At 50.1% G+C, this 22,760-nt stretch overlaps 1 protein-coding gene across 1 annotated transcript in view; it reads left to right on the top strand.

Annotated features, from left to right (window-relative positions):
• The window catches only part of CALB2 (calbindin 2), a 29,501-nt gene extending 13,757 nt beyond the window's left edge, over window positions 1-15,744 (top strand). Inside the window, exons 3-11 of the mRNA XM_059043979.2 lie at window positions 885-974; window positions 3,837-3,917; window positions 8,806-8,862; window positions 9,450-9,527; window positions 10,054-10,109; window positions 10,434-10,473; window positions 10,656-10,709; window positions 11,473-11,544; window positions 15,054-15,744. Of these exons, the coding sequence (XP_058899962.1) occupies window positions 885-974; window positions 3,837-3,917; window positions 8,806-8,862; window positions 9,450-9,527; window positions 10,054-10,109; window positions 10,434-10,473; window positions 10,656-10,709; window positions 11,473-11,544; window positions 15,054-15,170 (645 nt within the window). The 3' untranslated portion in view covers window positions 15,171-15,744. The remainder of the gene's footprint in view (window positions 1-884; window positions 975-3,836; window positions 3,918-8,805; window positions 8,863-9,449; window positions 9,528-10,053; window positions 10,110-10,433; window positions 10,474-10,655; window positions 10,710-11,472; window positions 11,545-15,053) is intronic.
• The last annotated feature ends 7,016 nt before the right edge of the window (window positions 15,745-22,760 follow it).

Raw genomic sequence — 22,760 nt, 5'->3', positions numbered from 1 at the left:
CTTTAAAGAAGAAAATGAGCGATCGCCTTTGCTCTGGTGGACTGTCTAGAACTTATTGGGGGCCCCTGCAATAGGTTGGGCTTATTAGAAGCTGCCTCAGTGAAATGTTGGGGCCTGAGTTCTCACATCTGAGTGATGGAAATAAGTCCTCACCCTTCTGATAGACTTATGGTTTAATCCATCTCAAAGGCAGACGGGCATGTTTACTTATGTGGTACAGAGCACATCCATATGTTCTGTTTCCCTTTGAAAATAATGTGATTGAGCCCCAAAGAAGAGAATACTTAGGGCTTCCCTGGTGGCGCAGTGATTAAGAGTCGCCTGCCAATGCAGGAGACACGGGTCCGAGCCCTGGTCCAGGAAGATCCCACGTGCTGTGAAGCAACTAAGCCCGTGCGCCACAGGTACTGAGCCTGCGTTCTAGAGCCCGCGAGCCACAACTACTGAGCCCATGAGCCACAACTACTGAGCCCACGTGCCACAACTACTGAAGCCCGTGCTCCTGAGGCCCGTGCTCCACAGCAGGAGAGGCCAAGGCCACTGCAATGGGAGGCCCGTGCACCGCGGCAAAGAGCGGCCCCCACTTGCTGCAACTGGAGAGGGCTCACGCACAGCCACGAAGACCCAACGCAGACAAAAAAAAAAAAAAAAAAAAATCAATAAATAATAAATTTTTAAAAAGAGACAGAACACTTAGATTTGGAGGAACCCTAAAAAGGGAAAGGGTGCAGCCCTGATTACTCAGAGCACTGGTTCAAACGGGTTCCATGCCTGCATATTTGGGGTGCAGAATGACTCCCCACCATTGCTGCACCAAGAGGGTGAGAGATCCACGGTTCGCAGGGGACCCAGCAGCAAAATCAGCGCCCTTTGTCTTTCTGCAGATGTCAAAGAGTGACAACTTCGGGGAGAAGATGAAGGAATTCATGCAGAAGTACGACAAGAACGCAGACGGGAAAATCGAGATGGCAGAGGTGAGTCCTAGTATCCTGCTAAGAGCTCCACGGGAAGGGCCGTCGGTTGCCCGTGCCTCTCCCATGCACAAGAGTCCTTCTAGGGATCCGAGTGACGTGGTGGTCTTGAAGCCCCACCCCCCCCCCCAGCACTTAGGGTGATGAAAGAGAACAGATGGAGCTCTTCCTTTGACTCACAAGGAACGAGGAAGCAACAAGCATTGGCCTAAGACAGGGATGAAGACTTTTAATGCTCTCAGGGCCCAACGGGTACTATAAACGTGTGATGAGCTGTTTAAGACAGAAGAGAGGGTGAAGTCTGCAGAACAGGAGAGTTCATGCCCCACCTAAAGGCATCCAAAGGGGTGTGTGTGTGTGTGTGTGTGTATAATTTATATGTGTAGCATGTATAATTTATATACATTAATATATACACACACATACGTTCATATGTGCGTATTGATGTGCATAGATATATACATATTGTTAAAAGATAAACTGAGGCATATTAAAAATTTTAAGAGTTTATTGGAGCAAAAATCAATTCAAATGGGCCAGCACTGAACCTAAAATAGTTAGGAACACTGTACCAATGGGAGCTAAGGGAAAGATGTGTATATAGAAGTGACAGTTACAAAGCAAGGAAATTATTTGACTGGCTAGAGTGTAAGGGGCTGCATTATTCGGGAAAGCCTAGTTCGCTGCTTTGGCTGTTTGCTTAGACTTTGGTTTGCTAACGTAGGCTACTAAGGCATTAAGGCTACCTCAGTCTGATGGCCCCCTTGTTTAACAATTTATATATATATATATACACATACACTTATACAGACACGTATACATGTGCATGTGTGTGCAGGCCTAACCAGACACCTCTGGAAATCAGTTTGCAACCTATGGTCAAGGGGTCCAGAATGATGGCAGCGGCACACAAAGGAGGGCAGAACTCCTCCTGGGGTGGACTGGTTGCCATGGTGCCTTAGGTCAGTGCCCTGGAAGGAGAGACTGAGACAGAGATTCGTGGGTAGGAGTTCAAGAGAAGGGAGGAGAGAGCAACAGGAAAGGGCGGAGGAAGAAGCTAAGCAAACATGTGGTCTCAGCTGGAGCCTCGTCTTGGCCTGATCTCATGGGGGGCTCTGGAGTGTGGATTGTGCCATGGGGTTGGCCCCACCTTGAAGCAAGGGGTAGGATGGCCCTTTGTACCCCTATGTCAGTCAGGCGTTGGATGCAAGCTGCCCCCTCCAGGATGGGGGTCGGAGGGGAGGATGGCTGGGGCAGTTTGGTAGAAGGCAGTTCTCCTGCAGGGGGCAGCTATGAGCCACTAGCGGTCATCCTTTACAGCAGCTGAGGGATGGGCTACCAGCCTAGTTAAAGGTGATCTGTGAAAAGCACCAAGACCATCCCTATAGATGCCTAAACTGCAGGCCTCAGAACATCCTGACTCAAATGGGCTTAAAGCAGGGGTTGGCAGGCTTCTTCTGTAAAGTTCCAGACTATGGTCAGTGTTTTAGGTTTTGCAAGCTGTAAACCCTGCCTTCTTCAACTCTGTCCTGTGGCACGGAACCACCACAAACAGTATGTAAATGAAAGGGCCCTGCCATGTTCCAATACAAGTTTATTTACAGAAACAGGCATTGAGCCAGATTTGGCTCATGGGCCATAATATACTCACTCTTAGCTTAAACTATGCGAGGCTCCTAATGAGAAAGGCCATGAGAAGGATTGGCTCCTGGTGAAGGAGACCAGGTCTCCAGCCCTGCTTCTCGGCAGTTCTCTTGGTTCTGTTCTCCACCCCTAAAACGGCTTCATCCTCAGGCTGGTAGCAAGCTGGCTAGAGAAGTTCCAGGCATCACATCCATATGCAGAAGGGGCCCATCTCATTTGGTCCCTGATAAGAATAAGGAAACCTTTCCCAGGGGTACCCACAGTAGACCTCCCCTCACATTTCGTTGGCCAGGAGTAGGTCACATGTCTAGCCATAAGCCAGTCACTGGCCAGGGAAATGGGATTATCACATCTAGCTGAGACTAATTAGGATTTGCCTGTGACTCGAGCATGCTGGGAGCAGAGAAGAGGGGAAGGCCATTGGCGGGGGAGGGGGGCAGCCAACAGTGTTTGCGGTACAAGAGTACTTGCAGTTTTTTAAAAATCGGATTTGTTGTGGTACAATTTACATATAATAAGCAGTATCGATTTGAAGTGTAAAATTCCATGAGTTTAGACAGATGTATACAGCCATGTAATGACCACCACAATCAAAATACGGCATCTCCATCACCCCCAAAATGTTCCTCTGTCTGGTCAGGCCACCCTGCACTAGCAGCCGCCCATCTCAGATTAGTTTGCATTTTCTAGAATTATATATATGGAATCATCTATTAAGTATTCTTTTGAGTCTCTATACTTGCGTTTTAAAGTGGCACCACTTAGGCTTCCCTGGTGGCGCAGTGGTTAAGAGTCCGCCTACCGATGCAGGGGACGTGGGTTCGTGACCCGGTCCGGGAAGATCCCACATGCCGTGGAGCAGCTGGGCCCGTGAGCCACGGCCGCTGAGCCTGCGCGTCCGGAGCCCGTGCTCCACAACGGGAGAGGCCACAACAGTGAGAGGCCCGCATACCACAAAAAAAAAAAAATAAAATAAAGTGGCACCACTTTCTGTCCCTCCAGCCGCTCATACCCGAAGGTTTGGGGGTGACCCAGAAGTGCTTCTCAGAACATCCTTCTTCCCCTTTGAAGGGCTGCCAGCCCCTGTTCTCAAGGAATGGAGCAAAATGTGACTCCCATGCTGCTTTGCCGCTGGCTGTTTTCCATCCTTCCTGCAGGAAAGTCTGTTTGCTTCCTGGCAGGGCTCTCCGTAATGTTACTGTTGCTCTCTGATCCCCACAGCTGGCGCAGATCTTGCCGACCGAGGAGAACTTCCTTCTGTGCTTCAGGCAGCATGTGGGCTCCAGCACCGAGTTTATGGAGGTGAGACCAAGGCGCTGCCTTCTCTCTTGCACACCGGGGCCTGCCTTTCTCTCGTGTTCGGAGCCAGGCCCACCCAATGCCTGGGAATGGTCCCTGGAAGACACTAACCCCCTTCTGAGTGGCTCAGCTACTCAAAATGTGATCCATGGACCAGGAGCATGCATGCCACCACCACCTGGGTGCTTGTTAGAATGCAGAGTCCCTGACCCACTGAATCAGAATCTACATTTTAGCAAGATTCCCCAGGTGACGTGTGTGCACGTTAAAGTGTGGGGAATAAGGTGAGAGGTAAGCTTGGGTAAAGTGCCTTTGGGAAATAATGTGTACAAGCCACTTCCCATTTGGGTATTTGCCATAAATGTTTGCATATTACAAGCTCTGAGAAATCCTGCAGTAAAGAGACCTCTTCCACTTGGTTTGCCTCCAGAATCTTTCATATTTTCTTCTCACTCAATGGCATTAGTGTTCCTGGAATTCAGAATTCCAAGGAGCATAGTTGAGAAGGATGGATTTAGGTACCATTCTAAAACTGAAAAAGCCCAGTGAGAATTCCAGTTTCCAGTATCTTCCAGGTTTGGTCTTTGACTGTGGTCTGGGCTTCACTGTCCATCTTTAAAATGGATGTTGCCCTCTTAGCAGTAGCAATTCTTTGAGATCCTCATGGGAAATAGGACGTCCAAACTCAAGTGTCTTTTGAGTAATACGCAATTGATAGATTGAACCATGTGAAATTGCTCATATTTAACCATTCTTTATTTACAAAAATTGGAAATTCCATATGGTTTAACCAAATATATTACTAATCCTGATGTCCAGCAAACTACCAGTTATTTTTTGCTAGTTTTCTGGGGATCTGCACCCTAGCCATTCAATGTATGTGTCCCTCAAGGTGAAATTCAACCCATACCACCACCCCCCCACGCACACACAGTGCCTGCTGTGATAAACAATGACTAGCCTTCAACACAACTCCAGTCGCCGTTTGTCATGTTAAATCCATTTCTAGCCACCGGTAATCCCCTGTCCCTGATTCACTGCTTAAAAATGACTGGAGAGCTAGTCCAGAAACACACATGGCAGTGAGTTCCCCACAGAGATAGAAAGTCAGTTAGAAATAATGGATTCTTAGGGCAGAAGACTCATTTTTTTTTAAGTGGTAGCTTGCCTAAGCATCAGATATGGATTTGACTTTATTGTGCTTTAAAGGATTTGCTCCAGTTTTTTCACGATGGCAAAATTCCATAAGCTGGTCACTGACATGCTGGATTCTGTCCTGAGTGCCCCCTCTTGCCTGTCGAGGAGGAAAAGTCCGCATGTACATAGAACTTGTCAGGGTGCTGCTTTTGTGAATGTCAGTTTTTCTGTCTGTACAAAAGGGAGCCTTTATACTCGCTTACTCCTTTCCCGATAGGGAGGTGGCCAGAGATTGGCCTCCCTTCCACCTATGATCAGGAGAATGGGGGTGACAGCTTGCAGGGGGCAGAGATGCTTAAAGAGGAGAGGAGGGGAAGGAAACCCTCTCTCTCTAAATCATCAGTGGTTTCCCTCTGTGTAGTTGACATGGTTCCATATTTTACCTGCCTTTATCCTTTAAGCCCCAGCATAACTACTGAGCCAACGACACCCCCATCCCACAGGCTTCCTGGGACCCCATCATCCTACAGGACCATACCCTCCTGGGGTTGTCCATTCGTTCCATCTTTATCAGCTGGAAACGTGAAATGGCCCCTCGGTAGCCCTGAAAGGTTTGTGCTGTCAGATGCTTCCATCTCACTGCGCATCACAACGTTTTAATTTCTAATGTTAGTGACACCTCGGGATTTCTTTGAGATTTCACAAAGCCCAGGTCTCTTGAACTCTTCCTTGAATGGGAAGAGAATACTGACCATACTTTGTGATGGCTAAGCACAAAGTACTGGAGGGGAAGAGAAGTCCAGTGTGAGAGCGTGGAGCTGGGGGTGGATCCAAGGAGGGAGGGAGGGAGGGACAGAGGGAGGTCACACCTGCTAGGATGATCTCACTCTGAAAGCAGCTGGCTGCTTTGCTTTCTGGGAGGACTGGGGTCCCTTCAGGTTATCCTCCCCTGAGGCAATTTAGGGGGTGTCTGCCTTTTTCTCCCAGTCAAGACTCAACCTAGATGAACTAAATTTCCAATACACTAAAGGCATGCACGTGGGTGGTGAAGTCATATTTGAAAATCTGCACATATTTCTTGTGCTTACTCAAGGGCGGGCTTTCGGAGCATGGGAAGGAATATTTTGATGGAGCCGGGCATTTGCTTTCCCCAAAGGAAGAACTCTCCCCTAATCAAAAATCATTTACCCAAGTGGTATGTAGAATAAATCTACCTTTTTATTGGGACTTGCTCATATCTCATAACTTTTTAAAAAATCAGGATCAAATTTTTTGAGCCACTACCATACCATGAGAATTACACAGACTAGTTTGCTGGCATGGAAGAAAGACCCTAAAATATCTATACATTCTCACACTCCTCACAATAAAAGGGGGACATGCCATCAACAGACGAATGTGTGGTACATATATATAATGAAATATTACTCAGCCATAAAAGAGGAATGAAATAATGCCATTTGCAGCTACATGGATGGAGCTAAAGATTATCATACTAAGAGAAGTCAGTCAGAAAGAGAAAGACAAATATCATATGATATCACTGATATGTGGGATCTAAAATATGACACAAATGAACTTATCTACGAAATAGAAATGGATTCACAGACATAGAGAACAGACTTGTGGCTGCAAAGGGGGAGGTGGGGTGGGGGAGGGAAGGATTGGGAGTTTGGGACTAGCAGATGCAAACTATTATATATAGAATGGATAAACAGCAAGGCCCTGCTGTATAGCACAGGGAACTATATTCAATATCCTGTGATAAACCATAATGGAGAATATATATATATATATGTGTGTGTATATATATATTTTTTTTTTTTCTGAATCGCTTTGCTGTACACCAGAAACTAACACAACATTGTAAATCAACCACAATAAAATTTTTTTTTTTAAGTGGGGGACACGATGTAGAGAAGTTGAGGAGACAGGAGATCAAATTTGGGAGAAGAATTAGTGCCTGACTCTCAGAAAATCAAGTGTTGCTGGTGTCTAGCTGTGCTGTTTGGAGCTGAGGGAGAAGGGAATAAAAATCAAGGGAAGAAAACTTGGAAGAAAAATCTAAGAACTGTGATCAGGCCCCCAAATAGACCACAGATTAGGGAAACAGGGCTCCCTGGGCCTTTTGTCACAGATACACCCACTCCCCTCCACACCATGGTATTCCCTCCTCCCCAAAAGACAGACTGGGTTAAACACTGGGGTTTCAGGACAGTTGCATTCAGGACCAGATTTTTCCAGGACCATTGTATTAGTTAACTATCGCTGTGTGACGAATTACCCCCCAAAATTTACCAGCCTAAGGCAACAAACATTTATCATCTCTCCGTTTCTGTGGTTGGAAATTTGGTAACAGCTCAGACAAGTGGCTCTGGTTCAGAGTCAAGATGTCAGCTGGGCTACAGTCATCTGAAGGCTTGACTGGAGCTGGAAGATGCACTTCCAAGATGGTGCACTCACATGGCTGCTGGCAAGGGGCCCCAGTTCCTCACTACATGAGCCTTTCTATAGGGCTGCTTGAGTGTCCTTAGGATGTGGCATCTGGCTTCCTCCAGAGTGAGTGATCAAAGAAAGAGAACAAGAAGGAAGCCTCAATGTCTTTACGACCTAGGCTTGGAAGCCACATACGGCCATATCTGCCGTGTTCTATTCATTAGAAGTAAGTCACTAAGTTCAGTCCACATTCAAGGAGAGGGAACTAGGGAGGTGAAGAACTGGTGGACATTTTAAAACCATTCCAACTGTTTCTCCTGGTTTCTCCTGTGTGACGTCTGCTCCTGCTCAGATGGCCAGAACAGAGAGGAAGCAGGTGGTCAGACCCATATCACCTGCTGAAGCTCTGCTTCTCTTTGATCCCCCAGATGCTGTGGTCAGCAGGCAGTTCTCTGGTCCCTCACAGGGACCCAGTGCATGTACTGAATAACTGGGACTCAGATCAGAGCCCAGAACCAGTATGGAACAAGATCCAGTGACGGACCGATTGTCTAGGCCTAGATCACATGCCTACCTCTGGAGATGGGTCAGCCCCTCTTGAACCATGTGGACTGAGCATGAGAGAGGGGTGGTTTCCTAAAAGAAAGGGGGCGACGCTTTTTATCAGAAAGATGGGGGAGTGGCCTTGGGATAGTCTAAACAAACTGATTACACTACCAATTCTGTTCCACCTTCAGACATGGTTGCCATATGCATCATGGCATATGGTAATAAATGTTTGTTGCCTTAGGCTGGTAAATTTGGGGGGGTAATTTGTCACACAGCGATAGTTAACTAAGGACGCAGTGCAATGAGAAGTAACCAAAGCCTGCTTCTGCCCCTTCCAGAGGATTCTTACCCTTGCTCCCAACTCCCACGCAGAGAATGAGAAGCTTCCAGAACAGTAAAAGGACACCCAATATACCCACAGCAAAAATGGGATCCAACAGATCATAGTGCTAATTCCTGGTAAAAATCTGCCTGGTTAACACCTTAGAAAACCATAACCCTGGTTACAAGATGATCCTGAAGCCAGTTACAGTAAGGAGACCTTGTCCCAGCAGGGTTTTTTTTTCTTCTCTATGTGACCTTGGCCAAGACACTTTCCCTTATTTCTTCATCTGCGACATGGAAGGGACTGGTCTAGACCATTTCCATGTCCCCATCTCACTGTCATATTCTTGAATATCAAGACCTGGCCTGGCCCGTTAAAGGAAGATGGAGGGAAGCTTATAGGTGTGGATAAATCTTTGTGAATAAGTTGACATTCCCATTGCAGGCTTGGCGGAAGTATGACACAGACAGAAGCGGCTACATCGAAGCCAATGAGCTCAAGGTAAGATGAGCCTTGGAGAGGGCATGGAGGGCACAGAGAATGGGCCTGAGACCAAAGTGGTGGTGGGTTTAAGGAACTTGGGGAGGGAGGAGAGGGTGGGTGAGGAATTTGGGTGTGTGGTCTGCTTTGGGATACTCAGGCCCGGCTCTGGATGGTTGGACATGTGAAATCACCAACACAGAGCTGTAAGAGCTCAGCCAGTTCACATTCCTCTGCACGTCAGTGGCCAGGACAGGCATCCTCAGGGCATTCCAGCAGTTTGGCCTTCTGGCTTGCACGTCTACCCCTAAATTCCTCTGGACCCAAGGAGTCCCAGGCACTGCTCAGCATGTGTCCTGGGCTTTCTGAGGAGCCAGCACCAGTTTCTGCTGCCTGGCCTATGGGGTGAGGTTGCATCCAGCAGCTCCCTCCCCGGGGTTCAGGGTTACTGCACAAGCATTAAGGGGTGAGGGAATTGTGAGGGCTGCAAGCTATGCAAATGACGGGCCCCGGGGAACAGTGTTGAGTGACTGTCTGAAGGAACAGGTGAGTGAGTCAGGGACAGACAGCCTGAACTGGGAGCTCTGAAGAGGACTTTGGTATTCCAGGGATTCCTGTCTGACCTGCTGAAGAAGGCGAACCGACCGTACGATGAACCTAAGCTCCAAGAGTACACCCAAACCATAGTGAGTGGCTGAAAGTATCCCTCCTCCCCAGGGGTGCAGGACACGGGCCCCAAATCAGTGGGATTTGGGGTTTGTGGGGTCGTTAGTTGGCTGATTCTTCGGGTCCAGGAGAAGTGACTCCCAGTGGCGGCCAGCAAGAGGGATGCTAGTTCACGGGCCCTGCACCCTCTCTCTTGAGGTCCCCACTTACACCTGGGACAGTGTAAGACTGGAGCATCTGTTTCCATGACAGCCTCCACAGCTCCAGGAGAGGATAAACTTGGAGAGGCTGGGCCTTTGGTGCTGGTCTGCTGTCTTCTGCGGCCCTGTCCCTGAGAAAGGGGGAGGGGAGCCATGACCAAGTCCCTGCTGTCTCCCCAGTGACCGATTCAGCCCATGCTGGTCCCTGCCACCAGGTGACCTCAGAGGACGCATGAGCATACTCCCCCATCCTCCTTCCTCTCCAGTACAGCGGATGGCAGGCCAAGGTCCCACATGAGAGAAGGTCAAAGCAAATAACCCAGGCACCACTTTCTGTCCCCAACAGCTACGGATGTTTGACTTGAACGGGGACGGCAAACTGGGCCTCTCGGAGATGTCCCGGTAAGTGCCTGCCCTCACTCACCCCAGCATCACTTTTCACAAGATCCCTGCAGATCACCCCTGTGCTCCCGTCCCTCAATCAGTGGGGAAGGTGGCAGGTCGGGTGTCCTGAAGCGCAAATCAAAAGTTAGAGCAAACCATGATCATCATCACCTCAATGTTCCGTCTCCCTCTTCTGAGAACTTTCCACTGACACCTGATTGTTAAGTGCTCAGAGATCGTTTCCATAACTACGGATGCTCCTTGTGCATCCCCTCCCCCCAGGCCCGAGGTGTTCTAGCTTCTGCTCTGTCTCCTAATCGCTGCTCTAACATCTCTTTCCAGACTCTTGCCTGTACAGGAAAACTTCCTGCTTAAATTTCAGGTAAAATAGCCTCTTTGCTTTTCTTCAATTCCTCCCTTCCCCTCATCCCTCTGAGCTCACCCTTACTCGGTGCGCACACACACACACACACACACACACACACACACACACACACACACACACACACAAACACACACTCTGCAGGGCTTTGGCTTCTGTCTTTAATACCTTGGGCCTTCCAGGGCATGAAGCTGACCTCGGAGGAGTTCAACGCAATCTTCACATTTTACGACAAGGTAAGACCGAGCACGGTGTGGATGGAAAAGCAGGAGGCCCCTTCCAGCCCCCCCTGCCCCCCACCCCGCCAGAATGGCTTGCCTTGGTCCTTAGGAGTAAACAAGCTGTCGGAGCAGCAATCTGAGCCGTGCAGTTTCTTCCTGTCCCTTTGGATTCCCTGCAGCATCTTCTGCTGTGTGAGAAGATAAATGTCCTTCAGTGTGTGGCCTGTGGGACCCAAGGTTTTGCTTCCCTAAAAGCACAGGAGAGACTAGCTCATGGAAGAGGGCTATGCCCGGAGCTAGGGTGTGATTACATTGTTGGTACCCAAAGAGAGGAGGTGCTCAGTACTGCTCCCCTGGTGCCAGGTCATAGTCTTGCTGTCCTCCTAGGAAGTGGGGAGTGAGAGGCCCTCCGTACCAATGTCGCCCCTCCCTTAGCTGTCCCTGTGTGGGTGACTCCAATGGTTTTCCTTAGAACTACACGCTTGGGGGTAAACTTTAAATAGCCCGTGTTCATCCTGACATCTTATTGTGGGATTCGACACCCAGGGAGTTAGCGAAATGCTTCTTGAACCTCACTTACAGTTTCAGTGCCAATGAAAAACATCAGAAGGGAAGGTTACCAACAGTTTGCCCTGCAGTGACTGGTAAAGTCAGAAGTGACACGTTATTTGGGCACCTCTTTTGCTCAGAGTAAACACCATTAGCAAAGCTAGACTCTGGTCGGGGGTCGTGGGGCCTGAGTTCTGAGGCTCTGTGCTGACCCTCTGCTCCCCGCCAGGATGGAAGTGGCTACATTGATGAGAATGAGCTGGATGCCCTCCTGAAGGATTTGTATGAGAAGAACAAGAAGGTGGGTGGCTGAGCCCAGAGGTGGGGTGCTGTCCTGGAGGTGGGATGAGGGTGGGAAGGAAGGCCGAGGAGTGCGTTTTGCTCCTCCCTGATCACCCCCTAACAAGGCAACGGCAGTTTTTTGGTTTGGTTTTTTTCTGGTCGAATTGATTGATGGTTTGGTTTATTTTTTTAATACACATAAAAAAGTTTGCCATCTTAACCATTTTTAAGTACAGTTCAGTGGCATTAAGTACATTCACAATGTTGTGCAACCGTCACCACCATCCAGCACTCTTTTTCATCTTCCCAGAATGAAACTCTGTAGCCACTAAACAATAACTCCACCTTGCTGCCTGCCCCCAGCCACTGGCACTCATCATTCTACTTTCTCTGTGCATCTCACTGCTCTAGATACTTCGTATAAGTGAGATCATACAGTATTTGTCTTTCTGTGTCTGGCTTATTTCACTCAGCGTAACGTCTTCAAGGTTCATCCATGTTGTGGCACACGTCAGAAATCCCTTCCTTTTTAAAGCTCAGTAACATTCCATGGTGTGTCTATCCCGCATTTTATCTGTCCATTCACAGGCAGACACTTGGGTTTCTTCTACCTGCTGGCTGATGTAGATAATGCAGCTATGAGGCCATGGCAGTTTTGATGTCGCCCAGCTCTTGGAAGTGTCAGCCACACGGCCAACAAAAAAGATGTTTTTACAGGAACCGGGAGATGAGTCTTGGCAGCGTTTTCCTCCACCTCCTGCAAAATGTCTTTCTCCGAGAAAATGGTTTTGCTGCTTTCTTTAATTAGATGAGGAACGCTCTATAATTCCTTGTGTTGTCTAACTGCCTGGGCGGTCAGGCTAGAGCTAAATATAATGCTCAATTTCAGGGCAAAAAATTCATCACAGCCTCTGAGTCTATCTGTCTCCCTTTCCAACTGCCTTCCGACTTCTTTATCTTTATCCTGACTGAATATCATCCTTCATTTCTTTCACCCTAAATTTATTTTTTTGCTTTACACTACCTACAATTGCTTTTTGAAAGAGGCAGAAAACAAATTATAAGCAAACACTTCCTAGGAAGGAAGGAAGTACTCACCAAGTGTTTGAACTCGGCAAACTTTTTCCTGGCACCAAACTCTAGGAGAAAATTATTTGTGCATCCTTATGTGTCCAAGGAATGTTGCACATCGTAATGAAAAATATCTTTAACTGTGATTGTATTAATGAGGCATGATTATTCTCCATATGACCCTGCTTTATGCCTGAGGCTGATGGGCCTTGAAGGCAGGCATTAAATCTTGGGAGAGACCCGAATTTCCCAGTCATCATCTAACTAGGCTCTTTCTTGATTACCACAAAAGACAACTCATATGGCTACACAGCTTGACTCGAGATGTGGAAACAAAAAAGAGTCAGGTGTCGGGGCTAGGAAACAACTCTGAAGGTTAGAGAACAAGGATATTAATAAAATTGCTTACCCGGGAGCCTTCTACCTGTACTAAGCTCCAGATTTAGCAGATGGGGATTGAGTGAATGAATCAGTAGAGAGAGCTGCATGCTTGTAAATAACAGCCCCTGAGTTGGGAGGGGAATGGCCATTTTTAGGTGAGCCCACATGGCAGATGCATATGCCTTTTTTAAAAAAAATAAATTTATTATTTATTTATTTATTTTGGGCTGTGTTGGGTCTTCGTTGCTGTGTGCAGGCTTTTCTCTAGTTGTGGCAAGCGGGGGCTACTCTTCATTGCCGTGCACAGGTTTCTCATTGCGATGGCTTCTCTTCTTGCAGAGCACAGGATCTAGGCGCGCGGGCTTCAGTAGTTGTGGCACGCGGCCTCAGTTGTGGTTTGCAGGCTCTAGAGCGCAGGCTCAGTAGTTGTGGCGCACGGGCTTCATTGCTTCGTGGCATGTGGGATCTTCCTGGACCAGGGCTCGAACCCGTGTCCCCTGCCTTGAGAGGCAGATTCTTTACCACTGCGCCACCAGGGAAGTCCGCATATGCCAATTTTATGGTGCCTGCACGGACGGTGATTTGGTTTCTGAGCAGATTAATGTTTGAGGATCCTGAGGGACAGGATGACGGGCTCAAACTTCGACATTCCCTAGCACTCCTAAGACAGTTGCAACTTGCTAAAGCCAGCCTCAGCTTCAAGCAATACTTCTAGACACAGAAAGTAAGCAGCCCCCTCTGTCCATTCTGCTAAAACTCTTGATGCCACACTCAACTGGAGGGTTTTGTCAAGCTCAGGCTTGATATACGGGGTCACTTCCTTAGCTCCTAATTGAGTGGTAGGACGCTCAGGCACACCCTGGTGTTATGGACTAGGTGACATTTTCTCCAGGAACTTCACAACTTTAGTGAAGATGCCCCTCAGAGCTAGAGATGCTTGCAAAATGCCTTGGGGCTGGGTGGTGGCACAAACCCAGAAATCGGTCACGTGAGGGGATGTCACCACACGATGCAATAAAAGACTGATCTTGGAGCACTGAGGGCAGGTGAGCCAAGTAAAGAATTACTCAGGGGACTAAGACTCTTTATGGCTGTAGAGTCGGTCCCATCCTTTAGCCAATACCTTAGTCTTTACACCTCAATTTTCTCATTAGCTGAATGGAGATAATGACCCATCAGCCTGAAAGAGGAAATATTTTTTAAAAAAGAAAAGAAAAGATCTGCCGACATGTTCAATACAAAAGGAGGAGGAGGAGGAAGAGGAAGGAGGGAGGGAAAGAAAAAGACAGTTGTTTAGTGATTTTCCAATGTTGATGCTGACTTTGCTCTATTTCAGAACTTTCGGCTATTTCCATCCAAAGCAACATGAGGCATGTGGGCTGTTGGTGTTCTGTAAATGTTGGCCTCCATTTTATAGGAGACCATGGGCATATGTTTGTGGGTCACCTGTCTTAGTGCCCCTCAAGGCCACAAGAAGCCAGTGAACAAGCAGTAGGCTGGTAGGCTCGCTGCTGGAGGAGAAAGGAGTTAGAATCCCTTATTTTGCTGGGTCAGGCTTTTAGGGAAGCATGATCCAAGGGGCCTGAAGACAAAACCAGGGAGTTCCCCTGGCATTCTCCTCCTCAGCTGCAGGGACCCAGCAGATTGAGTAAATGGAGACTCACTGAGGTAGAGGAATTTAGAGAAGCTATGCATAGATAATGACTGCCATCAATAGCTACTGTTTGGAGGGCATGCTCTGTGTCGGGTACTGTGCTAAGTATTGTTTACATTCATTTCCTCATCTAATCATCATAACACCTCAATGAGGCAGGCTCATTACTATACCCATTTTACAGATGAGGCAGCTGAGACTCAGAAAAGGTTGAATACTTTCCCCAAAGCAACGCAGCCAGTAAGTGAAAGGGAGAGCGTTTTTCATCCAGGGCTTTCTGACTCCAAGGCCCATGCTTTGTGTGCCTCTAAGCTACCTGCACTGAGATGGGATAAGGGAAAGGTTCTGGCTGTATGAACAGCTGGGCCATGTAGGTGGGGCCGTCCTGCGAGCCTCTTACCCTCTCCCGCTCTGTCTCCTAGGAAATGAACATCCAACAGCTCACCAGCTACAGAAAGAGCGTCATGTCCTTGGCCGAGGCGGGGAAGCTCTACCGCAAGGACCTGGAGATTGTCCTCTGCAGTGAGCCCCCCATGTAAAAGGGGGGATGGGGGCTGCTTCTCCACCTCCCCCCAAACCTGCCCCTGCTGCCCTGCCACTTCCACCCAGACCCGGAGATCCTGAGCATCCCTCCTGCTGCCCCTGCCACCTGCACACACACCAGCCTGCAGAGCAGGAAAGAAGAGATGGGGAAAGGGGCTGCGGACGGGCCCCCTGGAGCCCCCTCCAACCCAAACCGGGCTGACCAGTCACAGCGCTCTGCATGCAGAGGGGCACCAACCGCACAGAAGGCGGGCGGGGGCACAGGTGGGGAGTCCCTCGTTCTCTTCGCCGTGATGCATGAGCTCATTCGCTGTATGATTTAGGCTTCTGTGTCCAACCGAGTGGACCCTCCCCTCTGCCTCTCCCCCACGCCACCAGCCACCCCGAACCCCCAGGTTCCATGCCCCGCCTCGCTAGTGGTGTAGCTGTCTTCTCAGAGCTCCTTGTTCGCGGCGGGCGCCAGCCCCGTCCTTGACTCGGCGTGCTACCTTTTCCCTTTGCGTTTCTTGTTTACCAAAGAAGAGTTTACAGACAATAAAAAGGAAACGTTCTCCCGTGGAAGCTCTCCCAGTTCTGGCTGAGTGGTCAACTTTCTCTCTGCCGTTCGTCCCTGACAAAGGGAGAGCCTGTTCTCGAGTGAGTGGGGAAAGTGAGGGGCCACCCAACTGGGGCATCACCACTAGAGGCAAGGCTGTGGGACCCCAGGACGCTGTGCTTTTCCTTGCCACTCGCTGCCTTCTCTCCCTCAGCCCGTCACTTCTCTGCTCCATGTTTGTTTCCACATTTCTGAAGTCATAACAGCAGTTATCAGTTCACTGAAAGTTTACTAAATGCTAGGTATTAAAGTTTACTAAAAACGGGTTGCCTGTGGTATCTCCTAGTCCCTTGAGAGAGGTGCTGTGCTTTGTCTCCAGAGTACAGATGAGGAAACTCAAGATTAAAGAGGTCAAGTAACGAGCCCCATGTCTTAGGGCCGGTTAGAGGCGCAAAGCCAGGGTACGAATCCCGACGATTGGATCCACATTTTTTTTTTTTTTTTTAAATTGGCCACACTGCACGGCTCGCAGGACCTTAGTTCCTTGACTGGGGATTGAACCCGAGCCCCCTACAGTGGAAGCTCGGAGTTCTAACCACTGGACCGCCAGGGAATTCCCTGGATCCACATTCTTTACAGTAGGGCTACCAGTGGCCTGTGGCAACAGGGGGACTAGGTGATCTCCACCCAGCAGGGGGGACCTCCACCCAGGAGTTCCAGGCACCACGAACTTAACTTCTCCCCCTCGAAATGCAATTTGCCCCACAGCAATGTATCAGATGCCCCTTGATATAGGGCCAGCATGGCCTTTGGGTGCATAGAACTCTTTGGGATCCTAGAACAGAGAGATACCTGATTTTTTTTTTAATGCTATCAGATACTGACTGTTTTGACATGACCTCATTTAACGTCCCAACAATCCTTGCGACGGATACGATTTTCAGATAAAGAAACTAAAGCTCAAAGACGTTAAGTCACTTTGGAAGTGTCCATTCGATAACCAGGAGCTCACCTGGAGCAATAGAGCCCCGTGGGTCGAATACATGCCTCCTTTCTTTCCCAGCCACGCCCCTTTCTGAGAGAGCCTCTCCTGTTCACCCCCTGGAGGATGCAGCCAGCGAGCCTCCTGACCTCTGTCTGCCTGCCCACAGCTGACGGGGCCGAGAGTGGACATCTGGTCCAGGCGGGGCCACTAAGGGTCTCCTGGAATCTGAGGTTGAGAGCCAGGGCTGTCAGGCAGAATGTGTGGCATTGAAGCTGGGTGGTGATACAGCTTTGGGGGCGAGAGGTGGCACAACGGCGATCCAAAACCAAGCCCGAAGTGATGCTGAGAAGAGTAGGAACCAAGAGCCTGGCAGAGTCAGAGAGTAGTGGAGAGAAGATGCAGAGAAAAACGCAGGAAAGAAGGAAGGGAGGAAGGACAGAGACAGAGTGAGGGGAAGGGGAACCATCCACAGCCCCCGTGAGGCCCTGCTGCACTGCCTCATAGCGATTTACCTGCCACCCCTATGCGTCCTACCAGGGGATCTCCTGTCCACTAAGCGCAGCCCCCCTCCCGATCATCCCTAGTTGTCCTCGGCCAGCATCCCCCAGGATGAGGCGCTGTAGCCCTGTCAATAGCTTCACACCTGCCCTCCCGACACACACTGCCCTGCCCGGGCTTCCCCTCAAAGCCCCCGAGACAAGATGGGGTGGAGCGGTTGCCACAGCCTGGGATCCATGCAGGGGCAGAGGTGGGTCCTTTTCTACCTGGTTGCAACTCCGGGACCCAGGTTTGTTGGAAAGGGAAAGGGCCTGGGAGCCCCTTCTCCCAGGCACAATCTCTATTCTGCAGAAGGGGAAACTCATGCCATCGGGGACAGTTGGTCTTTCAGAAGCCCGTTTAGTTCATTGTGAATGCAGGTATCTGTCTATTGAGACAAAAGGAGAGGGGAGGGTGATGCTAAGGCCATCACAGTGCTGTGCCGTCCTCGAGGCTGTGCTGATTCTCTCCTGTGTTAGGAGCCCAGGCCACGGGAACAGGGGCTGGGGTGACAAGGAGCATGGGGGTGGCATCTGGGATTCATTTCTCACCCTCTTCTTTCTCTCTTGTGGACACTAGACTTTGTTGCTGCCTGACTCTCAGGTGCGTTAGGAGCTGGTGAGCTCTAAACACAACCCTTCAGCGGAAGATCCTAGCCCAGCTCCATGCCCTTGAGTGGAATTTCCCATTCCACATAGAGCCTTGGGACCTGAGACCGAAGTCCAGAATAGAGCAGTCCCATGCAGACGCAGAGACTTCAACCTTAAAGGCAACTGTCTCCCGGGTACATTCTCCATTCACAAAATTCCCCTTGGAAAGATTACCGAAAGCCAGGCACAAACCCATCTAACGCTATACTTTGGAGGGGGACACCTGCCTTCTACCCTAGCCTCCCAGGACCACCCCAGGAATGGCCCCGCCCCTGCGAGGTCCAGCACCTTTCTCTTGTCTTGAGTTTCTCCAGGCAACTCTATCAACAGCCCCACCTTCTAACACAAAGGTCAGCAGAAACAGGCTATGAAGAAAAGGGAAAATGCCCAGGAACACCAAAAGACAACCAAAAGACATCCATTGAGCGTTCCAGAATGGTGGCCTACGGTGGGAGAGGGGGGCATGGGAGTGGGAAAGCTCATTCAGAGGGCCTGAAACAAGGCAGGGACCTTGCATAGACCATTGATAATAAACTGCCACAAACCGAGAAGGGTGCTGAAATTCACCCTAGGCCCCGGAGGTTCCCATGTCCCCTCCCACGGGAAGCTGCAGCTGCCCAGGACAGAGCTGACACCACACAGAGACCCCGTCCTGGCTCCCAGCATCATCACCTTCCCGGAGATGCCTCATCCTGGAGGATTTTCTCCAGCACATCCACACATGGTGAGGAGCAAGGGAGAGTTGGCCTTGGAGGGAGCAGCCCCCAGGAGAGGGAAGGCAGGTAGGGCTGGGTAGATACCAGAGAGGCAATGCAAGCATATTTACCATGTACAGACCACCTACATGGACCAAAGGGGTTGTTCAGTTGCAGGGATAAGGGTGGGAGTGCTGGCCGGGTGGGAAGCCTGTGCCTAACATAGAAATAGGCAGAAAGTGACAAAAGTGCCTGGAGGGACCAACCACGCTGTCTGTCATCCTGTTAAGTGGATGTTTTTAAAAGGTGCATGAGTTGGAGTGCCACAGTGCCTGCGGTGAGGGGTGGCGGAGGAAAAAGGAACCCAGGAGAGACACACAGAATCCAGAATGGAGGGCCAGAAGCTGAGAGAAGAAAGTTCTTCAAAAGTTGCAGAGAGGGGGCTTCCCTGGTGGCGCAGTGGTTGAGAGTCCGCCTGCCGATGCAGGGGACACGGGTTCGTGCCCCGGTCCGGGAAGATCCCACATGCCGCGGAGCGGCTGGGCCCGTGAGCCATGGCCGCTGAGCCTGCGTGTCCGGAGCCTGTGCTCCGCAACGGGAGAGGCCACAACAGTGAGAGGCCCGCGTACCACAAAAAAAAAAAAAAAAAAAAAAAAAAAAGTTGCAGAGAGATCCACGGGGTCGGTGCCACCAGCTCAAATCCCACGGATATGTCCCAAAGGGCACGGGCTCCATCACATCAAACCAACCATGGAAATATCAGCGATCAGCACCGAATGACCTGCTGGTTTCCGCTTAACCGGTGCCCTGGCCGACGACAGGGACCTGGCTGCTTGTCAAAGAAATAGATTTCACTGTCATTCAGCTTGGTAACGAAGTTTGTCATTGTTTGATGACTATCGTTTGGAGCATTAACCACAGGCTATGAGCTACACTCACACTGGGGTTCATATAATGAAGAACCACAACAGACCTGCCCGGATAAGGCTCCCGGTTGAGGAGACAGCAAACACTTCCAGCAGGCACATAATCACAGGGGTGTTCTTGTCTCTGTGAGTCCCCCAAAAAATGCCTGATCTCTCATCCTATTCATCCCATTGATTTTAAGGCGGCCCCTCTCCCTGTCCCACTGTGCCCGCCCTCTACTCTCTCTCTGCAATCCCAGGCTCTCTGCACAACTCTTTCTCCAGTGACCTGTCCCCTCTTCTTCCCTCACTGCCCTCAGTAATATTCCAGGGACACACTGTGTGTGGTCTGTGACTGCCCCTCTTCAGGACCAACCAGGTAAATGATCTGTAGGGCTCAGTGCTAAAAAGAAAATGCGGGGCCTCCTTCTTCAAAAAAGTATGAAGAATTTCAAGGCAACGACAGCAGAGCATTACACCAAGCGTGGGGTCCCGTGTGGCCGCTCAGCTTGCACACTCCAAAAGCCAGCCCCGTGCCCCCGGGACGAGGAGACATAAACGAGCTTATCGACCACCAGCCTGGGGCAGGACAGGACAGATGCCACCTGCGCAGCCCAGTCTGTGACCCATCAGCTTGTCATGAGCAGGGGATGGGCTCTCATCACTAACTGCCCCCAACGGGACCCAGAATCTCACCAACTCCCCGTAAAAGGGATCGCTAACACGTACTAGAGCAGAAGTTGCAAGTGGAACTCAACAGTTAACGAAAAGCAAGGATCCTGAATATTAATTTTAAAAACCAAAGTGAAGCTGTGAAGGGTCCTCTGTGACCACAAAACTACACTCTGAATCACAAAAGCCTGCATAGCAGGCCCCGGCTTTGGGGCAGGTATGGACAGGGCAGCATGTCCCCCAGGGACATGTCAGCAAACAGAGAGATGACACTGAAGGGGCTCCAGCTGTCCCCAGAGCCGCAGCCTAGAGGAGGATGCCTCATCTCACCCCAAAGGTGGCCCTTCTAAGTCCTGAAGGAAGACGGCTGCTGCTCAGGACTCCCCTTTCTTGGCCTCTGGTTTCATGAAAATCACTGAAGTCAGGAGGCACTGGTCTGAAGTAGGTTATTGCATCAAAGACTAAGCAGCTGAAACCACAGCCGGATTAACTGGCAAGGAGCTGAAGAGCCCCAGGCAAAAGTATAAAGGGGAAAAGAAATGGACCCAAAAAGGCAGGGAGGCCACAAGATCCAGAGAGTTACCACCCGCAGAGCATCCCTCAACTGAGAGACTGCGGTCGGTGGGTAAAAACCCCAACTTCCTGGTGCCATTTCCCGTGGCTCACACCCCACCCCCTGCCCTGTGCCCCACCCCAGCATCCAATGCACCCCAAGTCAGAAAGTAGTTGAATCCCAGGATGAGAAAAACAGAAGTCTGATGAGTCCCATCATGACGAACACGATCCCAAGACAAAATACTGCCCACAATGCTTCCCATCCAAATGGAGAGAGGAGGCATCACTGTGCCACAGCAGAGAGACAAGGAAGGTGTACAGCCCATGCTCTACCGAAAAAGCAAGAGGAGAGTCACATGGGCCTTCAGAAGGCCATCAGCAGCAAGTCATGGCTCTACAACACAAACAAATCGGGAAGAAAGGGAATGGTTTGAAAAAGATGCAGCCTTCCAATCCCACATGAGATATGTGTCCAGCAGGCAAGTGTTGGAAGAGGAAGGGGAGCAGTGAAGGGGGCAAGTGTTCCCTGCATCTGGCCAATGCTCCCCTGGAAAATGAAGGCAGAACCACGCAGGCCTTAATGAAGGCCATCAGCCTGGAGTCTGTGCTGGCGCACAGACAGCCAATCAGAGTGGAGAAAGAGCAGAAGCTGCTTGAGGAAGTGAAAATCAATAAGCAGGAAATCCAGGACCTGGAGAAAAAAATTAGAAAAGCAAGAAAGGTCCTCTAAAATGTACCTTTGCCTTCTTGAAGAGGAGAGCCACAAACTCGTGTTCTGGGTACAGGATGTTAGAAGAGCTCTTGCCACAGAGAAGGTGGGAATTGCCAACTTGAGACACGTTTTAGGACAAACACTCCAAGAGAGAGACTCTTCAACAAGCCCTGTCTCTTTAAACAGCTCCAAGAAGTAAGCAGTCCACCAGAAACTCCCTGGAAGATGCCCTCGATGACCAGAGAGTTCCTCTGGCCCAACCACCAAAAAAGGTGAAGTCTCGCTCCCAGTATCAATAATAGGCCAACCTGTGGGGCCCTTCTCTTCCTGCTGAAGGAGCCTGGCCCGGACTGGAAGCCCTGACCACCATTCCCAGGGGTCACCTGAGCCCTCCAGTGCGGTGCCTGCCTCCTGGCTGGTTCAGTGGAGTCCCACCAACGGATGCAAGAAACCCTTCTCTTCTAGAGAGCTCGACGTCACAGGCCACGTTTCATTTCCACAATCTCCATGATCACACTGAGAGAAAGATGCCCACCCCACCGGGAAGACCTCCTGTGCCCCCCTGCATCCTTCCACCTATGGTTCGCCTTAGACCTACTGAGAAAATACAAACTGTGCTCCCCTCTCCCACCTGCCCCGTGAAAACAATCTGAGGTTTGGGTTTTAAACAACCGTCTGACCACCGTAAAGGCCACTGGCTAAACTGCCTCTTCCCACCACCAACAAGCCCCTCCTCGTCCCTCACTGGAGGAGTTCAGCCTGGACTTGGGTCCGGGCCTGCGGAGGAAGCCCCTACACCTTGTCCTGGGCTCCTCTGAGGTCTCTCCTGACCACATATCTGTGCTTTGCTGAAACCCTTCACTTCTGCAAACACGTGGAGAAGAGCCACTGTGTCACAGCATCAAAGGAGGACCAACTTGATTCCCGAAAACACAGCCAAGCCAGGGCCAACTCAATCATCATCTTCCTCAGCAATCCTCCCTGGCTCTCCCCAGTGAGAATTCGAAGACGGTGGCCCCACCTGTGGAGACTGCACCTACTCCAGCATCGGCTCTGCTGTCTACATAGCAAATGAGAGGCTTCCACACTCTTACGACAATTCATACCCTAATCCTTGGTGCAGTGTGACCAGCTTGAAGAGGTGCTATTTGCAATTAACTGCAAGCCTGATAGCCCCAGCTCCATGGCTACCACACTTACATGGAAAACCAGAATCTCTGAACCCACACATCGATGATGACCTGCAACATTGACTTGGTCTATATCATGCAGCCCTCAACATCCCAGCGGCATCGTTTAGAGACTCCCGTGATAACGGCCCCATTCGCTCTGCAGAGAAC

The sequence above is a fragment of the Kogia breviceps genome, chromosome 18, assembly GCF_026419965.1.
Source record: "Kogia breviceps isolate mKogBre1 chromosome 18, mKogBre1 haplotype 1, whole genome shotgun sequence".
Lineage (NCBI taxonomy): Eukaryota > Metazoa > Chordata > Mammalia > Artiodactyla > Physeteridae > Kogia > Kogia breviceps.
Note: the sequence above shows the minus strand (reverse complement) of the source record. Positions and strands in the feature narration are given on the sequence as shown.